The following is a 22,020-nucleotide window of genomic DNA, read 5'->3' on the forward strand; positions in this document are numbered from 1 at the left end:
CGCTATGCCGCGCTTGACTGCGCTGTCCTGTTTTGCCCAGCGCCCCGGCGCACGATGTCGGCGAGGAGGAAGTGTTCCTGCCGCCTGAGTGGAACGAGCAGCCCTCTGAATTGGCGGACAACGAGGCAGCTTCCAATGACTTTTACGTGGGCTCAACGACGGGAGTAATCTACTTCGTCAGTGAGAACGGGAGCTGCGGCGACGTCTACCAGATGGACGCAGGCGTCGCCCGTCTTCTGCACGACGTTTCCAGAGACGCGCTCGTAGTCGTCACTGACACGTTGACCCTTGCTCAGTTTACCATCGCAGACGACGGGTCGCTGTCAGAGCAGAGCCGTTTCAAAATTAGCGGCCATGGTACAGACATGGCGGTCGCGTGGGTTCAGGACGGAGTCATTGGCATAGCGGCCGGTGAAGCCAGCGTTCGCTTGCTGAACCTCGATACCGGAGAGACCACGGTGCTCTCTCTTCCAGACGCGGACTACGGCGAAGCAGTGTCGTGTATAGCCGCAGATGCTTTCGGAAGGACCCTGATCGTCGGCACGAACCGCGGCCGCGTCGTCGTGTGGACCCTGACCGAAAATGCCGTGGGCACTGCACATTGGCGGTCGCAATTGGCCGCTAGTTTGCGTAGCCCCCTGCGAGAACTGGCGTGGTCCGAGACTCACCGGATCGCCGGCACCCTAACGAGTGAGGATATGTTTCTCCTGGTCGAGCAGGAAGCTTGCTTCAGTTTTCGGGAAGGCTGCCTCGCTCTTCAAACAGCCGCCAAACAAGTATTTGTGGACGGTGTCTCCAGCAACAGTCAGATAATCCTGCAAACCGAAATACCTGTCAAGTCTCTATTCGTCAGTCGGCACCACATCGCCGTGTCCAACGGAAAGCGGCTGTTCTTCTACGAGACGCTGCCGAGTAGTAAATCAGCCAAGTTCTTAGGAGCTATGAACACGGCTTCTTCGCTTATTGGACTGCACGACGCGAGCGTCTACCTTGTGGAAAACGGCAAGCTCAACGCCAAGACCTTTCAGGGCATCCTTAAGCAAGCGATCCCTGTCTCGGAAGACGACGTGAGTGCAGTGTGCCTCGACATATCGGGAATCTTTCTCGCACTTGGCTTATCAAACGGACGCGTTCGCGTCTGGGACTTAAGCAGGCGGGAGGCTAAACTTCACGCAGAGCTAAAGACAACGCTAGTTGCCAAGGGGCATGATGTGCCGCACAGAATTTCTAGCATTAAGTGCAACTGCACCGGAAATAAAGTGAGCCTTCTCGTTATGGAGGACAGCGCGCAACATCTGAGTACACGACGCGAAGGCTGCATTCTTTACGTATGGAGCATAGAAGACGACTCAGTGTTCCAATTCAATTTCGCGACCGGCGAAAGCACAAAAGGAAAAGGTGACAGCGACTCGCCATCCAGTGGCACCGTACGCGACCGAGCTCCGATTTCTCATTACTGGGACGAAACCGACCCTAGACTGCTCGTTTGCGAAGCTCGGAGTACCCCAGGTGGACGTGTGAAAAACAATGCGCCGGGAAATCAAGAGCCACACGTCGTGGTGGTATCCCTGTTTGTAACCACAGAGCACGGCATTTTGGAGCAAGATGTCTTCCCGCTTGACGACAAATTCAGACTGATGGGCGTGCAGGTGCCTTTCTTTTACCTTTTGGCCAAGCATTCTGGGGACGTCAACGAGCCAGGCGCAGCTGAGAGAGCTCCTGGTTCAAAGCATGTCTTCCGGCTTCCGATGCGAGATTTCGTCGGCTTTCAAGACTGCGACGATACCGTCCGCGACGCTATCATGACTTTCAGCTTCTTCATGACGCTGCGGGACATGGACGAGGCTTTCAAGGCCATAAAGTCCATAAAAAATGAAGCAGTATGGGAGAACATGGCGAAGATGTGTGTGAGAACCAAGCGGCTTGATGTGGCCAAGATATGCCTCGGAAAAATGGCTCACGCGCGTGGGGCTTGGTCCCTGAGACGAGCCATGGAGACTGAGCCCGAACTGGAAGCGCAAACTGCCATCTTGGCACTCCAGCTCGGCATGGTCCAGGAGGCGGAGGAATTGCTCTACAGCTGCGGTCGCTACGACCTGTTGGTCAGGGTTCTAGAAGATTCGGGTCAGTGGGAGCGAGCCGTAGACGTCGCTCGACAGCACGACCGAATTCGTCTCCGGGCCACGTACCACAACTACGGGAAACACCTCGAGGCGTCTGGCGACGTCGAGAAAGCGGTGGCAGCGTATGAGAAAGCCGATACGCACCTGTTCGACGTGCCTCGCATGCTGTTCGACGATCCGCAGGCGCTAGAGCAATACGTTCGCGCCAGCGGAAGTCCCGACATGATGAAGTGGTGGGCGCAGTACATGGAGAGCATCGGCGAGATGGAGGCGGCGTTGCAGTTTTACGAAGCCGCGCAGGACTACCTGTCGCTGCTGCGTGTGCATTGTTACTTCGGCAACGTGGACAAGGCGTGCGACATCGCCAACGAGACGGAAGACCGGGCGGCGTGCTTTCACCTGGCGAGGTACCTGGAGAACCAGGACAACGTGCTGCAGGCGGTTCACTTCTTCGCGAGGGCGCGCGCGTTCGGCAACGCGATTAGGGTCTGCAAGGAGAACGAGATGGACGACCAGCTGTACACCCTCGCTTTGCAAGCAACGCCCAAAGAAGCGCTTGAGGCGGCCCGCTACTTCGAGCAGCGCCAAGATGGTCTCGAGAAAGCGGTCACCCTCTACCAGCATGGAGGATGGGCTTCCAAAGCGGCTGAACTGGCTCTCCAGGTAAAGCACTCGTTGTTCCTGTGTTTCCCTACTGTTCTTCAGTCACCCCCACCTGACGCGATGCAAGGCGCCAGTGTAGTTTTGTAGTTAAAGTGATACCTTATGTACGAAAAAGCCTAGAAACGGACAACGAAACAGAAAATTTACTTCTGCCCGTTCCCTCCCTGTCGGAATTCAGTATTTAAGTCTTAAAACTAGATATGCAATTTGGCAAACGATAGAGCTCAAACACATGGGACAATACCTCCATAAAATGAGCTGCGTCATGCGAGTAGAAATGCAGCATGGATGTAAAGGCTTCCCTCCCCTCTCCTTTGAATAGACACTAAAGAGCAACGTTCGCTTTGGAATCGCGCAGTATTCTTTCGAAACTCTCTTCGTTTATTCAACACAGAGAGGTTTTTTACTGGCGGAGAAAATGAAGGCCAAAGCTTCCCTTTTTAAATCTCGCGCGCAAGTCGCACAGGCACGCGTCAGTCTTACGTCACATATTTTAGAGCATACTTTCGCATGTTTGGGCCGTTTCATTTGCGGAAAAAGTCACTCGCTTGGTTGAAAATTCGCTAGGTTCAATGCTCGAACTCCTTCAAAATACGACGTAGTCATTTTTTATCGACAAAACGTTATTAGTCCCGAGCAGACTCTATCCTAATCCGTGACTTCACGGGCCAGATAGTGCGGGGAACTGTAAGAGGGCGTCGCCATTCGTCTTAGCGCTTTTTTTTTCTGGCTTAGCAATACTTTGTGCACAGCAAGACTGCAGTGCATCGGTCTCCCAGAAGTGTAATTTATTAATATCACTTTACGTAGTGCTCCTCTTTAAAGGGCGCCACACAATTCTGAACCAAGACGAACCAACCGGCCTGTCGCTCAGGAGCCAGATTAAAGGTTTACAGTACACTTATTCTTATGTGCGTTTCATAACGAGTTTGCGTATTGCTTATACTCTGTCGGTATGAAGTGTCATGTCGGCTGGCTCGTGAGTGTTGACCAGTCATGATAACCAACGGGATAATAATTACGACCCGCTGCGGTGGCTTAGTGGCTCTGGCGTTGCGTTGCTAAGCACGAGGTCGCGGGATCGAATCCCTGCCACGGTGGCCGCATTTCAAAGGGGGCGAAATGCACAAACGCCCGTGTATCGTGCATTGGGTACCCGTTAAAGAACCACGGATGGTCAAAATTAATTCGAAGTGCCCTGCTTATGAGGCACTGCGCCGTCCCGTATAATCATATTTATGCTTTGTTTTTAATTACTGACAAGAGGTGCAGTCGTCCGCTCCAAACATTACGAGCCGGTATATACTTCCAAATTGCTGGGTTCACACCCAGCAGTCGTAGGAGGTGTACGCTCCATAGCTGGCGACACCATGCCGAATATTGTTGCATTCGCGAATCGGCGTTTGTTGCGACGCTTGCGTACAACGAAAGCGTCACAGTCATGGCTTGAACAGGGCTAAGAAAAGGTGTCTGACCGACGCAATGTTTTTTTTTTCTTTTGCACCGGGTATACTGAACGCAAGGTAGTCAAATTTTGCCGTATACCATGCAGTTTTACAGATCTGTGTCCATGCAATGCACGAAAAAAAAAAAGAGATTATATGCCGAAGAAAAAAGTCAGACATTCGTGATGGTTTGTGTACGGTGCGACAAGCTCTCGGTAATATTATCGTTTCGAAAATGCTGTTCCCTCGAACATTCGACGAAGACTCACAATTAGGATTACCAACCCGCTTTTACCCGTTTACTGAAAGCAGCAGGACGGAGGGAAGAGGCAGTGAATATTGGCTATCTTCTGTCTCCAACATTGCATTTTGCAGTCCTCACGTTGACATTAAGTTGCATAAACTTTTCGCGATAAAGAGTACTATTTTCGCTAGAATGTTGCCTGCAAGGACTGGACGAACAATTATACTAGAATTATACTTTAGCACTTGTCCTTGGGCTAGACTGTGCATGCTTCTTTTTCTTTTCCTCGGAATAAGTTTAGCGCAAAGCAAGCGACCATGCAATCAAAGAGAGATCGGACGAGCGCTACGCGTAGCGCTCGTCCCGTGTCTCTTATTTGCATGGCTGATTGCTTCGCGCTACGCATGATTGTAAAAGGTCACTGTTCTGGCCCACACGTTGTTCCATGCACTCATGGCGAGGAAAGTCCTAGTCTGTGTCACCCTGCTGGCCTACACGTCGGAAACATTTGCACTGATTGAGTCGTGTCGGGACTATGACATTTTCCCTAAAAAAACTTGGGACACTGGCACGAAAAATCCGGACCGGTTTCCTGCAATGCGTCTCTTTATTGTAGCGTGGCAACCAGTACGAGCCAAATGTTGGGACCTTCGCTCTCATTGCGTAGAGATCGCATTATGTAGAGATCGCTTTAGACAGCTGACAGGGGTCAGATGTCTTCGTACCTTTTGCACGCTGGCTCCTGTCATGAGTGCGCGCTCTTGGCGCTGTAATTACAATTCGCGGTGCTGGTCACATTCTACGTTGGGGCCTACAGATAAGATTGCCCCGCTTGCCGCGATATCTTTTCTTTTTTGCCACCCACTTAGCGTACAAAAAGCGCGTCGCTGAAGGAATAAAGGTCATTGTCTTCCTGGCGCTGCGTGGGTCCTCTGTTCCTTGGGCCGGTCGTCCTGCCGCCCTCGGCGTCTAGCCACCGAATACGTAACAGCGCCGCCCGCAAAAAAGAAATAACCCGACGTTCGCGATTAAATTGAGCCGAATATCAGCAGAATCGAACTAGGTTCAGTTCAGACTATCTATACGCCGCTCCCAAGACTGAATGAGACACTATAACTGCGCAGAGGATCCCGTTCTCATCAGAAATGCCTCGTAGCGGATTCAGCGGTGGTAAAACGGAGATCGAAGCAAACCATCATGGAATACATGGCTCACTGATTCCCTTATGAAATGCCAGGTTCATTTGCAAAATAATTGGTTCTTCGAAACCCACACTGTTTTTACCTTAAAAAATCTCGTATATTCGGCTATGTCGAACTTTCATATAGACCATATCGAATGGTATATAACCCCCCCGCCTTCCCCCAATGTTCGAGCAGTCTTTCGCTCTCGGAGACCGCGCGTCTCTCAACTTGCCGCGCCGGGCCTGCTGCGTGCACGTGTGCGCAGGCCGGGGACCTAGGCGCGCTGCAGCAGGCCGCCCAAGAGCTGGGCCCCAACGCCGACCCGGTCCTTGTGCGCACCACGGCCGACCGACTGGCGGCCACCGGAAAGCACGACCAGGCCGTGCTGCTCCTCGCGGCCAGTGGGCAGAGCGAGGCCGCGCTCCAGCTGTGCGTCCAGTCGAACGTGCTCATCACCGAGGAGCTCGCCGAGAGGTAAGTGCCCGAGCGCGAACACACGCTTAAGCATTGGACGCAGTTAGCGCGCAAAGGGCGGCAATGAATTATCCGCGACACTTCTTTTAAGAGCCTTAGCTCTTACTAATCACGTTTCTCGATTTCTTGGGGTCTACTAACACCTCCCTTCGGCTTGAAATTTTCAGACAGAGGAATTCAAGGTGGCGGCCCCCATAGTAATTCGATATAGCAACCCGATTGGTGACGTAATTAGTATACCGAATTGGTGATTGATTGGTGACGTCACTAATATATTCAAGATAGCCGCCAATTGATGACGTCACCGAGAAATCCAAGATGGTGCCCCCCATAGTAAATCAATAGCAAACAAATTGGTGATTGTTGACGTCACGTGACTGTGACGTCATAATCCAAGGTGGCGGCAAAATTCTGGTACCAATGATGGCGTCGTAATCCAATATGGCGGATAGAAGTGAATCTACGTGATCATGACAGCATAATCAAAGATGGCTTCATAGTTTAGGAATCTCAAATGCAAGATGGCGGCCAAATTCGGGTGCCAATGATGACGTCTTAATCCAATATGGCGGCTAGAAGTGAAACCACGTCACTGTGACGTCGTAATCAAAGATGGCGGCATAGTTTCGGGATCTGAAATCGCAGATGGCGGCCAAATTCAGGTGCCAATGATGACGTAACGGTCCAATATAGTAGAGGTGGAACCACGTGATTGTCATGTCATCAGACGCAATGGCTCCATAGTTTCGATTTCCCAAATCCAAGATGGCGGCTCTCAGTGGGACGTCATAGCCGAGATGGCGGCCACTAAAATTAGTTGTGCCCGTACCTCCTCCCCCCCCTAACATAGATCCTATAACGGGGCAGTAAAACCGTCGTGTTACGCGACCGCTACACATATATACCATAGAGAAAGAGATTCAACAAGAGCGGACACTCCCATAGAACCCAGTAGCCGAATTGACTGTAGTGTACCAAGCGGATGGCATTACTGCGTCCGGTTTCGGTTCTGGGCGAGCGCGTTTTGAACGCTAGCTGGCACGCGCTACGCTGGATGCGCTACTCGGCGCCTTTCTTTTTGTTTTTGCTGCTCAATCACGCGCGGTCTTAGTGCGGAATCGTTTATTTAATTAAAATGATTGCAAAAGATCTTTACGAGCCTCCATCGAATCTCTGCCACGTGCAATTTCACAAAGTAGACGCGAAACGCCTTGTAAATGAGCAAATGTTTATTTCGCTCGTTCGGGGCTTGTGCGTTCATCCACCGTTGTGGCACCATGTAAGCAGCATTAGTTCCCGTACGAAGCTCCACCGGACGGCATCAGCTGAAAAAAGTAAATTAGAAGTATGTGTCACTTGGGTATTTAGACTTTACAGGAATACTGCGTGTGGAGGGGAAACGTGCAAAAGTGGTGAATGGGCGACATTACAAACAAAAGCAGTTCGCTTTTACATACGTGGCGTCGAAAATACCCAACTCATTCCAAGCCGTACTATAAATTATGAAGAAAACGCCTGATTTCCAAGCGTTCCCCCATTCCCGGGCATTATTTCCTGCACTTTAAGAGCACGAATGCACGGCCGACTGCGCGTTTCCAGAACAGCTTGGCCTCAGCCGACGCGATAGTGCGCTACATACACAGAGGTGGTCACAACACATGCTCTCAGCCGGACCATGCTAGACGCTCGCAAAATGCCTTCTACTCGCACATAAGAAAAACGCGTGGGTGCAAAGCCAGTTTTCAGTCGTTCAGAAGACAGAATTTTCAAGTTCTTGGGTTTTAAGCTTCTCGGCGTTATCTTTTGCGCGTTCTGCCGGCGCAAGCAACACACTCTAGTGTCACCACTCTTGGCAAACGCTCGTCGCGTCTTCGACAAGTGTATCAAAAGAAGGTATATGTTCCGGGGCCATATCTGTACACGTCAATCTGTCACCACGGCCGGCCTGCTTTTTTGCTAACTGCGTCACAACGCCAGGCGTGGCGAGCGTGCCTCAAAAGTATCCCGAAAAGTAACGAATTATAAACAATTTTAGGGGTCAGAGAATGCGACACGAAGTTGTCCCAGTAAGATTCAGTACACGCGAAACTAACTGCGACACACGGCCGAGCTGCTTTTTGCTAACTGCGTCACAACGCCCGGCGTGGCCACATGGCATGAAAAATACCCCAAAAAGTAACGAAATAAGTTACAATAATGCTGTGGGTCAGAGAAAGGGCCAAAACTTGTCCCGGTGGGATTCAGTACACGCGAAACTGCGTCACACGGCCGAGGTGCCTTTCGCTAACTGCGTCACAAAGCCAGGTGGGACGAGCGTGCCCAAGAACTACCGAAATAAGTTATAATAAGGTTGGGGCTCATAGAAAGCGTCGCAAACATCTCCCAGTACGAGTCGTTAACTCAAGTTAACTACGGCAGGACGGTCGAGCTGTTTTTCGCTAACTACATCACAAGTCTCGGTTCCGTGCCGTAAAAGCCAAAATTGCCTCAAATGCGTCGCAGACTGTCAAAATTTCTCGCCTTGCCGTAGTCCAATAGTGCAGTGGTGCCGTGTCGAAGTGCAGAAGGAACGCAAGAATACGCCGGGAGCCAAACAAACACGCTAAACCCTAAAGAGAGAGGTCGCCGAACAGGCGAACTTCACACGCGCAACTGGCCCCGTTGGCTAAGGTGGCCTGTCTGGCGCATGATGCATGCGTCTGTCGCGCCTGGCGTGCGCTTAGCTTGTTGTTAGGTAACGCAATAAAAATAAGTCGCAAAGTATAAGTTCATTTATGCGAAAAACTGATTAGTTTTAGCGGGAAAGAATAAAAAAAATAACACTCTGTAAGTTCATTTCACTTTCTTTTTTTTTCGATGCTCGCGTCCACTAACGGATGGTATTAACACTATGCGTTACGTGTTTCCTGTTGCCATTTTTCGCCGAGTAGCCCCTCTTGTTGAATTTCTTTATCTATGTATATACATTCGTTCCGCCAGATATACTAGGACAACAAGCCACGAATAAATAATAGATAAACATTGTATACATGGGATTACTAATGGAAACGTACGCGATCGCACCGAAAGCCGAATTCGAGGCCCACATTGACCCCCCCTCAAACAAAGCAAATTCCGATTTCGGACGCATCTTGAGGGGTGTGTAACTCGACAAGGGGTAGACGTATAGAAATGGCACCGGTACCAAACGATTTGTCTTGAGATCTATCGGAAAAGACGGATAGATTAAAGCAATCACGTGAGCGTAATTTATTCCATAGATGGCGCTAGGCGGCATGCGTGCAGGCATATGTAAAGATCCGTGAAGAAACCAATGTGGCCATTCAAGATACCATCGCCGTCGTATCCAAGTGTGTTTCCATGAATGGAAGTCTGGCTTGCGTTACTCGTGGGTGATTTAAATCGCAAAAAAAGTACCCTTCACGCAAGAATGGAAGACTCGTTCGGCCTGAAACTAAAATCAGGCGTTAGCGAACCGACCACCCAGTGGGGAACTGCGTTGGACTTAGTTTTCTCTGACTTCGTTAGAAGGGAGGCGGAATTCGTCGTGGGCCGAATAAGTTTCATACCTAACTATTTCACTGATCACAGGAGGGTGTTTGTGCTAATTAACAACAGCCGAGAAGAAGTATGTGAATCTATGGATGACGACGAAAGTGTTGTGGAATAAAATAGTTCGTCTAACCAATGAAGTGAAGAATTTAATGCAGGTGGCAGTGAAGAAGATGAGCAGTGATGTGTGTGAGAGTTGGTTGCAATATGTACAAGTGACACGTTTGTGAGTGTGTTTATCATATGAGGAAATAAACGTACAAACTCGTATTTCCATTGGTGTAACTGACTTTAATCTCATTCATATCAATTCTAGTAAACCAGACCCCTAACGCTTGTTACATCAACGTCTTCCAGACGGTGGCGGGATTTTCTTTCTTTTTTTCACCTTGCATGGGCACTTCCATAGGCGGCAAGTTTTCTTTTTCCGGGGGGGGGGGGGGGGGGGGGTATTAAGTGGACAGCACGTGTCCACTTCCATCGAAGAAATCGACGACACAGACGCTCTTTTTCCAGCCAGTTTCGGTTTCAAGGAGCCTGCCAAGGGGAACTAATTCTTCGCGTAGCTCCCACATGAAATCCGCAATTCAAAAGTTGATCGTTGGGACAGATAGTCTCGAGGACAGGCCTCAAAGTACTCATTTGCTGGCACGCGCTATTGTTGACAATGAGAAAATTACTGCAATTTCGCTAATTACGCACGCATTTGCGGAAATGGCTCCGTATTTAGAGGCCGTCTATCCGTATACTCGAATGGTAACCATAATGTTACGGTGATTTATATTTCTCTAACTAAAAAAATTTTGTTGAGCTAAAAAAAACACCCTGTATATATTTGTGACCTCTGCACGCAGGTGGCGATGTTTACCCCTAATAAATGTAAATTATTAGAATAGCTTGCATTTTCATGAGTCGTTAGCACTGCCTACTGGAAAGAGAAACAATACTGCGACACGATCATTTACGTGCATATCACACGCCGTTGATAAAAGGCTCTGCTGAAGGGGTCACTGAAGTCTGCAATTTTGTTTTTCCGCGTTCAAAAAAGCACGCAAAGCAATTTAAAGCAACGCGAACATACAGCATCATATTCATTCTCTAGGCATAGGCTACCAGTACCATTAGATATAACTGGTAGTTGGCTACCTCCTCCCTCGAAAAACTATAATAAACTTTGTCCTGTGTATATATTTAAATATATTGTTTGTATATGGTGTTCATAGTGGAAATTAAAAAAAAATGTTAAAGTTAAAATATGCGGTTGAGGTAGCCGCCGCTGGTTCTTCTGATGCGCGTGCACTCTTGTTGTCAGGATTCGCAGAAATAAAGCGAAAGTATGAATTAAAAGCCGTGCACGCCTGCGCCAACAATGATGCGGTAAGCTTTTAGCCCCAATAAAATTTTAAGTGAAAAGGTAGAGAGAACTCAAAAGAAACCTCAAGTGATGTGGGTAAGAGAACTCTGATAACGACACTTTAGGAGGGACGCGGGCTTCGGCATCACCGGGGGAGGGGGGGAAGGCTCCGCCCTTCCTCGAAAACTTCGGAGGGGGCTCAGGCCCCGGAGCTCCCCACCCCTTGCTGTCGGCGCCTATGTGCACTTCATAAGGTACACTTCTGAGCGTGATTACCCGTCGCGATAACTCAGTGGCTGTGGCGTTCTGCTTCCGAGTACAAGGTTACTGGTTCGATTCCCTACCGCGGCGAAGCGGGAGTCCCAAGAAATGATGAGAAATTTTGTGACACCACCTCGCTGCGGCCTGTATTATGGTTTTGTTCCTGGCTCTGCGAGCGGCAGTTACAAAACCATGGTCCGAAATGTCGTTTGCACCTGCAACACGAACGTAGAATTGTTTGGATGTGCACTGACCTTCTGCCGCTTATTGTCCAATCTATCGTCATGATGTGGTTGCCGCCTGCTCTTCCAGCGAACCCCTTTTCGACCAGTTCGATTTCTTCAGATTCCTTTTGACGGACCCGGTGGTCTGGTGACAAACCAAGTAGTTTGACCGGCAGACCTAGTTGTCTTTCCCAGCATTCCGGCTCTTGTCACTGGCCTAATATTCCTTCTCTCGATACACTGGCAAGGTTTCAACCAGCGACCGCCAACTTCAAGGTGCTAAGCAAATCGGCCGCGCAGCTGTCTACACGGCATAAAATTTCTTAAAAAGAAGCTCTGAGAAACGAAAGTAGCTGGCTCATTCTATCTTCTTTGCACTTTTCATAGTAACATAAACGCTGACGTTGCTATTGTCTTTTCGCGAATCACCTGTTCTCGGAGCAGATATAATTTTTGCCGTTATAAGCATAAAATAAATACATCTGATACAGCTGCCGCAGAGAACACTACCTCGACAGCGTTAACAGCGACACCACTTCTGCGGATGCCTTGTTTTAGCCTAAAGCAATGCGTGCATTTATAGCAGAAAGAGCTCTTGATTGGCGTTACGGCGGCGAACGTGACGAGCAACTCGGTTGATCAAGAGCAAGTGCCCTTAGCGGAGTAGACAGAGCGCCGAAAATGGGAGAAACAGCCAAATTCACTTTAAAGCGGGAGAAACAGTCAGTGAAATCAGTTTGGTAATTGGCGCCCTCGACGACGTATGTATTAGGTGCGGTGAGTATATTTCGGTAGCGTTTGTTGTTCAGTTGCGTAAATCCCTATATAACGGTGCCGCAGACAACAGCGCGTCTGTACCGGTACAGTATACAGATGGCTCTGCATGCGCTATACGTCGACACGCTGCAACGTGTCCTGTCCTGTGTTAAGCCATGTCGGACGATTACGTAGCTTCCGTGAAACGTAAGTCTGCGGGAGACTTCGAGAAAGACCGCTTCTGCGGCAAAAAATAAAATAGAAACGCTTAACACGAACTGCAAATTCGGTTATGCCGAATTATCTGCCGCAGTCGCCACTGACTGACGGCGGCTACTGCGGCTCAGCGGGAGGCTCGTATCGGTAGACTTGGAGGGGGCGACTCAGCTACAGCTATACACGAGAAGCATTTGACGTTTCTAGAACGCCTATATATAATATGTTACGGGGTTAAAAGAAGTCAGAAGAATACTTACAGGATATTGACAATAATTGTAGCAGATGACAAGGTGGTAGACAGCGCGCGAAGTCCAGAGCGTCGTCGTCTTCGGACCAAGCTTGAAACGGCTTCTTCGTCAGCGTTTCACATGACCCCCGGCAGCTGAAGCATCGCTCGGTGCTGGTTAGGAGGCGGTCGAGTGATACGACTTAAGACGCGTGACGTGGACCACGTCGGAGCGATGCTGAGCCACGGTTGGCTCAAGAGGGGCGATTTCGCACGTGACGTCAGTTAGTTGACGTAAGACACGGTATAGGTCAGGGTAGCATGAAAGTAACTTCTCCGAGAGGCCAACGCGTCGCAACGGTGACAAAAGGAGAACCAGGGCGCCCGGTGTGTAATGGACGTCACGATGGTGGGCGTCATATAAGCGCCGCTGATTATCCTGCGACTCTACAAGTCGACGTCGGGCAATATGGCGCGCTTCTTGTGCTTTGAGTATGGCTTCATGGGCGTACTCGGATGCGAAATTGAGACTAGCAGGCAGAACGGTGTCGAAAGGTAGCGTAGGGTCGCGGCCAAACAAGAGGAAGTACGGAGAGAAGCCTGCGGTATCACGGCGAGACGAATTATAGGCGAAAGTAATGAATGGCAATGCAACGTCCCAGTCGCAATGGTCAGCGCATACATACATGGACAGCATGTCAGTAAGGGTTCGGTTGATGCGCTCGGTTAGACCGTTCGTTTGTGGATGGTAAGCAGTAGCAAGTTTATGTTTAGTCACGCACGAGTGTAGAATGCAATTTACAACTTTAGAAAAATGTAGCGGCCTCGGTCGGTGAGGAGCTGTCGAGGGGTACCGTGGTGAAGGATGACGTTTTCTAGGAGGAAGTCGGCGACATCGGTTGCACAACTCGTCGGAAGAACCCGTGTGATTGCGTATCGGGTCGCTCAGGCTGTTGCTACAACAATCCACTTGTTTCCCGAAGCAGACGTAGGAAAATGGCCTAAAAGATCAACACCTACACAGTAGAATGGTTCGGATGGTACGTCAAGTGGTGGAACGCGACCAGCAGGGAGTGTGGTCGGCTTTTTGCGTCGTTGACAAAGGTCACACGCAGCGACATAACGGCAGACGTCACAATATAGACCAGGCCAAAAGAAGCACCGACGAACGCGGTCATACGTCCGTAAAATGCCAAGGTGACCGGCAGTCGATACATCATTAAGCTGAACGAGAACAGTCGGACGCAGATGCTCAGGCACAACGAAGAGTCAGTCAGGGCTCTTCGGGCGCATGTTAAAGCGGTACACTATGCCATCGTGAAGTTCAAACATGCGTAGGGAAGGAGCGGGCGTCGTTGAAATCAGCCGTGGACTAAGGTCTTGTAAGGAGGTGTCCCGACGTTGTTCCGTTCCAATATCGCGAAAAGCAGCCAGAGAGAGAACGGTGACAGGTATGCCGGTCGCAGAAATGTCAAGTGGGTCGACAGGATGGCGCGACAAGCAGTCCGCATCTTGATGTAACCGGCCGGTCTTGTATACAACTAAATAAATGTATTCTTCAAGGCGCAGAGCCCAGCGGCCAAGGCGCCCTGAAGGATCTTTCAGGGACGGAAGCCAACATAGAGCGTGGTGATCAGTGATTACTGTGAATTACCGGCCGTACAGATAGGGGCGGAATTTACCCACTGTTCAAACGAGGTGCAGACACTCGCTTTCGGTAATAGAATACTTGCGCTCAGCAGGGGAAAGAAAGCGGCTGGCGTAGGTAATAACACGTTCTCGCGCTTGTTGTTTCTGGGCCAAGATAGCTCCAATACCATGGCCACTGGCATCGGTATGGACTTTCGTTGGTGCTGACGCATCAAAGCGAGCGAGAATGTGAGGGGAGTTAAGCAGCCCAATCAGCTCGGTGAAAGCACCAGCTTGCTCAGGGCCCCAAATGAAGGCAGCGTCTTTCTTGAGGAGCTGATTAAAAGGGCGCGCAATGTCCGCAAAATTTCGGACAGACCGACGGAAGTAGGAGCAGAGGCCCAAGAAGCTGCGAACATCCTTGGCACCTGTTGGCGCGGGAATGTCCTTCACTGCCCGTATTTTATCTTGATCAGGGCGTACACCAGAAGAATCGACGACACGCCCGAGCACAGAAATTTCACGACGACCGAAGTGGAATTTGAATGAATTTAGTTGTAGACCCGCCTGACGCAAAACAGACAGGATCGTCGATAAGCGTTCGAGGTGCGTCGCAGAAGTCGGAGAAAAAACGATCTCGATGTCCAGATAACAGAGGCAGAGGGACCACTTGAAACCGTGTAGGAGGGCGTCCATCATTCATTCAAATGTGGCCGGGGCATTACATAAACCGAACGGCATCACTTTGAACTGATAAAGGCCATCGGGAGTAACAAAAACCGTCTTCTCGCGGTCCATGTCATCGACGGCAATTTGCCAGTAGCCGCAGCGAAGGTCGATGGACGAAAAACATTGTGCTCCATGCAGGCAATCCGGGGCATCGTCAATGCGTGGTAGCGGATAACGTCCCTCTTTGTAACCTTGTTGAGGAGTCGATAATCCACGCAACATCGCCAACTGTTGTCCTTCTTTTTAACAAGTACAACAGGGGATGCCCATGGGATGCAAGAAGGTTCAATGATGTTACGAGAAAGCATCTTGTCAACTTCATGTTGGATGATGTGTCGCTCAGTAGGCGAGACGCGGTAGAGTCGCCGATGGATCGGGCTCGCATCACCGGTGTTTATTCGATGTTTCACGACACATGTTTGTCCTAGAGGGCGTTCTCCAAGGTCGAATATGTCCCAGTATGAGGCAAGGAGGCAACGTAGTTCTTGAGCACGCTGGGGAGGAACGTCGGGAGCAAGCGTTTTTGTTAGGGCATTCAAGTCTGAAGGGACAGGGGGCGAAGCAAGAGTTGAACACGAGAAGCTGTCACAAGTTAAAGCCGAAATGTGGTAGTCTCTGGCTGGCGTTATTTGCGCCAGGGATATTCCGCGCGGGAGTACTTGTGTACAGAGCCCAAAGTTCACAAGCGAAAGACAGGACGTGTTGTCCGAAATGGTAACGACGGTGTGAGGAAAAGCGACGTTATGCGAGAGCAGGACATCCGGATTAGGAGATACGATGTAGTCACCGTCTGGTACAGGTGGAACGGGGGAGACACCTATGTAAGTAACGGCACGGTGAGGGAGGCGAATATGCTCTGTAGAGCATAGCCGTATCGAAGCACTATCGGGAGGGTCAATAGCAGCAAGTAGAGTGAGTTGCACAACGCCAGCAGAACAGTCTATCAAAGCGGAATGTGTAGACAGTCAAGGCCCAGGATGAGGTCGTGAGGGCAGTGCTCTAGTACATAAAATAAAACAGAAGTATGATGTCCGGCGACACACACACGAGCCGGACATATGCCAATAATGGCTGGTGTTCCAACGTCGGCGACTTGGACCACAGGCGACGGGGCAGGAGTGAGGACTTTCTTGTGACGATTCCGAAGCTTAGCATTCATCACAGATACGTGCGCGCCAGTGTCAATCAGAGCCGTATCAGGTACACCATCCACGTTCACTTCGATGAGGTTCCGATGTGTGGGCAAAGTCAGAAGAGGATTTTTGCGTCGGGTAGTTTTGGCAGCATCAACTCCAAGTGCTGCACCCGTTAGTTTTCCGGAAGTGTGCGCCGGGAGGAGCTAGGGGACGGTGATCTACGAGATGGAGGAGATCGGGAGAAGGCGGCGATGTGGCGAAGGAGAGCGGCTAGGTCGGGTGGGCAGAGAAGTGTCGCCAGAATTTACTGGCTGCGTTTGCGGAGGGAAGCGAGGAGCAGCATGAGGTCCGTGGGATGGGAGGTAGGGTCTGGGGGTCGAATTCCACGAAGAGCGGCAGTGACGTGAAATATGGCCGATACGGCCACAAGTGAAGCATATAGGTCTGTCGTCTGGAGTGCGCCATTCGGCCGGGTTGCGATACCGCATTGCGGCATTCAGGTTGCGGCTGCGTATGAGAGTGCTGGGCAGAATGCAGTCAGGCCGATTAGTTGAGCAGACGTTGGTCAAGCCAACGTTGGCCTATTCCTGGCGCACGACGGACTGGATTAGTGAGACGGTCGCCTGGCAACTCGCGGGGCCATGGGTTGGAGTCGTGAGAGGAGATGCGGTTTCTATTTCACGTCGGATGATATGCACGATGTCATCAGAGCGACTGGGCGGGCGCGGACTGCGCAGGTCTTCGCATGTGGACGTAGCAGCCGTGTTGGGAAAGCGGGGAAATGGGTGGGCTTCTGCTATGGGTGGGCCTCTGGTATGCCCTTAATAACATGTGCGACTTTATCAGGTTCGGACATCATCGGATGCACTTTGCGGCGCAGAGCGAGCACGTCCTAGATGCAAGTGAGGTAGGATTCACTGCACGTGTGGACACGCGAAGCGATATCTTTTTGGGCAGCGCGCTGACGTCCAACAGGCTTGCCAAACAAACACTGGAGCTTTTGTTTTCAAATGTCCTAGCGAGTAAGTTCCTCCTCGTGGCTCTGAAACCAGAGGCGTGCCGTTCCCGCGAGGTAAAATATCAAATTAGCGAGCATGATGGTCTGGCACCAGTGGTCACTGGTGCCAGACCATCTCACCCGCTCATATAGTTGAAGCCCATCTTCAACGTCAGTGTTTTCGGTGCCAGAAAAGGTTCCTGAGTCGTGGGGTTGTGCGAGAATGATGGTGGGCCTGGGTGCCGACGGGCCCGAAGCATACCCGCCTTGAGCTGGCATTGCAGATGCAGCCAAGGAGCGCCCGCTGCGTAAATCCGTCGTGATATAGATCTCGCAACCTCCACTAAATATGTTACGGGGTTAAAAGAAGTCAGATGTCTATTTACAGGATATTCACAATAATTGTAGCAGCTGACAAGATGCTAGACAGCGCGCGAAGTCCAGAGCGTCGTCTACCGCTGGCTACAAGGGCCAACGGTGTTCGCACATGATGCAGCTGGTAACACCCTGCATACTATGGTGCAATTTTTAACAACATGAAGGCAATGAAAAATTTTAGAGCAAGCTTGAATGTCAACATTCCTGACAGTGTACAGGTTGGCAGATTTGTGCTGGCGAGAAACAATTACTCGACAGCTTATTATTATTAATATTATTAATATTATTATTATTATTATTTGTTTTGAAAACACATGCACATGATAGGAAAGGGAAAGCTAGGAGCAGGCTAGCAACTGCCGCCGGAAGAGGCACAACGCCTGCCTATATACTCTTCAGAAAGGAGGAGACAGAAACATAGAAATGGAAGATAGGAAGAAGGGGAGGAAAAAGGAAAGAAAGAGCAGGTTGACAAATCTCAAGCAATCAAGCGGAACACACACAGTACAGGTCGCACGCTGCTTAAATAAGAGTGCATAAGGCAATACTGCCTATCATTCACGTACAACAAATATCTATTTTTAACTCCGCCTGTCGGTTTCAATGCTCTTCCACTCACTGTTTTGTGTCATGAGTATTTCGGTTCACAAGGAACAGGATAGGCTTGGGTAACGTTGGGGACTGCGTTTCACAACTTTCAGCGGATTTAACACCGCATGTCTGTGTCTAGCATATCTGACATGCACTTTTTTGTCGCCTACACTCCAATTCTGCTCGCGCGCGAATTACTGTATGACCTCTGCACTAAACTCGGCATTTCACCTGCTGCGCTTCCGATATCTCCGACGTTCAAAGTGTCCGGCTAAACCAGCTTTCGTATGTCAGCGGTCTGATATGTTAATTCTCTGATCATAGTTCGACCAAATCCGCACTATCCTGTGCAGACATATTTAGTGTTAGCTACTACCGTAGTATAATCTGAAATGTCCAAGTTGTCTACGTCATGTTCCGCTCTGTCCGTGGAGCTAAATCGAGAGTAAGCATAGATAGAAGTGGCGGTCTCACGGTTAGTTGTTGCGTTTTCTGTTTTTTTTTTTTTCCTGTTGTCCTTTCTTGTGATATTTACCTTCGACTTGACAGCTGTTCTTCCTCTCTCGCTCTTTGCAACAGGCTTACCGAAGGAATTGCCACCGACGATAAGGCTAAGCTCCGTGGAGTCCTCGAGAAAATCGCCGAATGCTGCCTTAAACAGGACAACTACCACCTGGCAGCCAAGAAGTTCACCCAGGCCGGCGACAAAGTCCAGGCCATGAGGGCGCTCCTCAAGTCCGGCGACACACGTAAAATAGTGTTCTTCGCAAACGTGTCCAGGCAGCGAGAAATCTACGTCCTGGCCGCCAACTATCTTCAGTCCCTCGACTGGCAACGAGACGGTGACGCGGCCAAGAACATAGTATCTTTTTACACCAAGGCCAAGGCGTTCGATCTGCTGGCCAGCTTCTACGAGTCCTGCGCGCGGGCCGAGATCGAAGATCGTCGAGACTACGAAAAGGCCCTAGCGGCCTTGAACGAAGCTCACGAGTGTCTCCAGCTGTGCGGCGACTCAAGAGACGCGTCCAAGGCAGTGGCCAGGGTCCACGGCTACATGGACGCCGTTCGAAAGTTCCTCGCCATCCAGGAACTGTACGCGGACAGTCCGCTCGAAGCGGCAGCTCAATGCGAAGCCATCACCAAGCTGAATTTGGAACCGGCCGTGCGGAAGGGAGACTTGTTTGCGTTCCTTGTTCAGCACTACGTAAGCGAAAAGGACTACGCCGCGGCGAGGCGTTGTCTGCAGGAGCTGCAGGCAGCCGTTCCTGGAGTGTCGGTGTCCGACTACGTGGACGCTGACATTTTGAGGCTCGTCGGTTGGAGCTCGGATGACCGGCGCAGTCTTCAGCAGATGTCGCTGCTCGCGAGGCACGCCGCTGCCAGCAATGGCGCCACCACGGAGGAAGACGAAAATCGCTACAGCTCGGACGGAGAGGTGCAGGAGGAACTGTCCGACGCACCTTGAACATGTTGGTAGGCAGTGGCGACACTTCGGCCAGCTGTATGCCGACTCTACGCGCAGCGTTTTTTGTTTGCTTCTATTTTTTTACTCCCTATGTACTCAATCATTTGCTGGTCTTTCCCTGACTGCCGCATTGAGCAAGAGTGACGCAATGAAGTTTGTGTTGACAGGCGTCGTGACAGTTGGACGCTAGTATCGTCATTTCCGTCCGAGCTCCTCTTACGGGTTCACTAAAAAGCTGAGCAATATTGCAAATAAAAGCCACAAAACTGCTATACCTGCCGAGTCATTTTGGCTACGTTTTGTATATTTCTGATACAGCTTTATCTCGCATGTCACCATAGCCGGTTAGTTGTCACCCTGCTCTGGGTAAAATTTTACGGACGCATAAAAACATGCTGCATCTTGAGATGTTTGCTGGCTTGTCGAAGGGGTATAGCGCGGTATTTTCGTGGTGTTTGAACATACATTTTCTCAGATTCATGAGTTCGCTTTTCACGCTTTTTTTCGTTCGCTTCAGATTCATTTCCGGGCTTAAAATTACAACCGCTCGACCCAGTTTGGGACTTTCTGAAACGATTGATTCGGATTGAACGGGACAAAAAGAAAAAGCTTCCGCGTGGCATTGTTTTCCAAGAAAACGCGCGGTGCTCTTGAAACAAACAAGCTGGGTATCGTGTATACTGAGGGCAGTACTTATTTTAACCAGCAGACATGTCGACATTTGTACACTCTGAGACCTTCGAAGCACCTTCTGCGGCCTATCCGATGCATTCCCTGCCGTCCTCCTCCCCAAAATCTTCTTGTTCATTGATGCCTAAAGCGTACTCGCTCATATTTTTTTTTTGTCTGGCACTTTCTTTTTCTTCTGCTGCTTTCTCATGCAGCTCCGACTAAATCATTACAGTATGAGACATGAATGCCTGAATTGGTATGCCGTTTTAATGCGAAGAATTCAAAATTCGCGCGAAATGGAGTTGTTCAGTACAAAGGGGCCTTTAGAAGTCGCTACAGTCAGCCACGTGATATCACTGATGCGCGGCACTGGTCCAAGCCGCATTGTGATCATCTTGCCGAAAGTTTTAGACGAAGGGATATTAGGGGAGAGAAGGTGAGAACTGGGCGGCGCATTCTGAGAAAAGCGACTGCAGAGGACCTATGCTGTAGAAGCGCAGAGGGAAACATGAAGGAATGGCCAGATATATGCGGCGTGCGTCCAGCTATCGCTACGCGGTCGTTGTGTGGCCTGCAACAATTGCACCGAGCTGACTAATGCTTGTGTCAACGGCTTTTTTTATACCACGTGACCAGTAGCTGTGACAAGTTTGCGACTTGTAGAGGAGCGCTCTTGTAAACATACCTTCCTCCAAGAAGACTTTTTGACACGAGTTTTGAACTGGTAACATTAAAAAAGGACAGAGTTAATGAGCTCTTGCGCGTCAGAGGAATTCTGGAGCCGTGTTGTAGTTGCGGGTTCGCCAGATAGATGTAGTAAAGCAAACAAGGAAACGCAGAGTTTTTCTCTGAGTACCCATTTAAGGTATCTGGAGCTCGTTACCTACTTTACTGTAGAAAGTGAAGTCCAGTACCTCATTTAACCTATTACGCAATCACTTTTGTAAAAATGTAATCGGAGCAGTTTGTACACTGCGCAGTCACAATTAATAGGATGGATAGGTGGGCTAGTTGGTAATATATTATTAGAAAACTTAGAGCGCAAGAAAGGCACTGGAGATAGAAAAGGAACACACAGCACACGCGCTCACTCACAACTGCAGTCTTCAATGCACGTGCGGAAATAATATGCATACACTGAAAATGGACGTATCGCGCAAGACGGCAATGATTATTGTTCACAAATAGAATACTGCGATCACAGAGAATAGAAAGACGAAAAAATTTGGGCGGCTTTTCAAACGCGAAGTCGCGCACATGTCTTAGCCGACTTCATGTGGGTTTGGTGTACGTGGAATCTGGATATCTGTTTGGCCTTTTGGACAAAATAACAATCATCAAAAAAAAATTTCGCGTCTACAGAGCGTCGTAGCGAGTATCAAAAGGTATCACAATGTAGGTGGGTCTCAAAGTGGGAGAAAAACGATAATTAGTCTCGGAGTAGATAAAATTAATCCTGCGGGCGTAGTAGCGCCAATATGGTCAAAAATGAACCACACTGCACCATAGACTGTAATATCTCGGGATCTGCCTACCAGGCCTCTTGGAAAAAGCCAAAACAAATGGCGTGCCAACCCAAGTCGGCGCGACAAAAGGCAATGTCGACGTAAATGCACGAAAAAAAAGACCGAATGAGAATATTCGACATGAATAAAAGAAATAGAGGGCCCGGAAAGAAATGTAAGGTATGAAAATACA

At 49.9% G+C, this 22,020-nt stretch overlaps 1 protein-coding gene across 1 annotated transcript in view; it reads left to right on the forward strand.

Moving 5' to 3' along the window:
* The window catches only part of rempA (intraflagellar transport protein rempA), a 60,638-nt gene extending 40,714 nt beyond the window's left edge, over positions 1-19,924 (forward strand). Inside the window, exons 3-5 of the mRNA XM_050168362.2 lie at positions 41-2,786; positions 5,925-6,133; positions 18,765-19,924. Coding sequence (XP_050024319.1) covers positions 41-2,786; positions 5,925-6,133; positions 18,765-19,650 — 3,841 coding nt within the window. The 3' untranslated portion in view covers positions 19,651-19,924. The remainder of the gene's footprint in view (positions 1-40; positions 2,787-5,924; positions 6,134-18,764) is intronic.
* Positions 19,925-22,020: the final 2,096 nt, after the last annotated feature.

The sequence above is a fragment of the Dermacentor andersoni genome, chromosome 1, assembly GCF_023375885.2.
Source record: "Dermacentor andersoni chromosome 1, qqDerAnde1_hic_scaffold, whole genome shotgun sequence".
Classification (NCBI taxonomy): Eukaryota; Metazoa; Arthropoda; class Arachnida; order Ixodida; family Ixodidae; genus Dermacentor; species Dermacentor andersoni.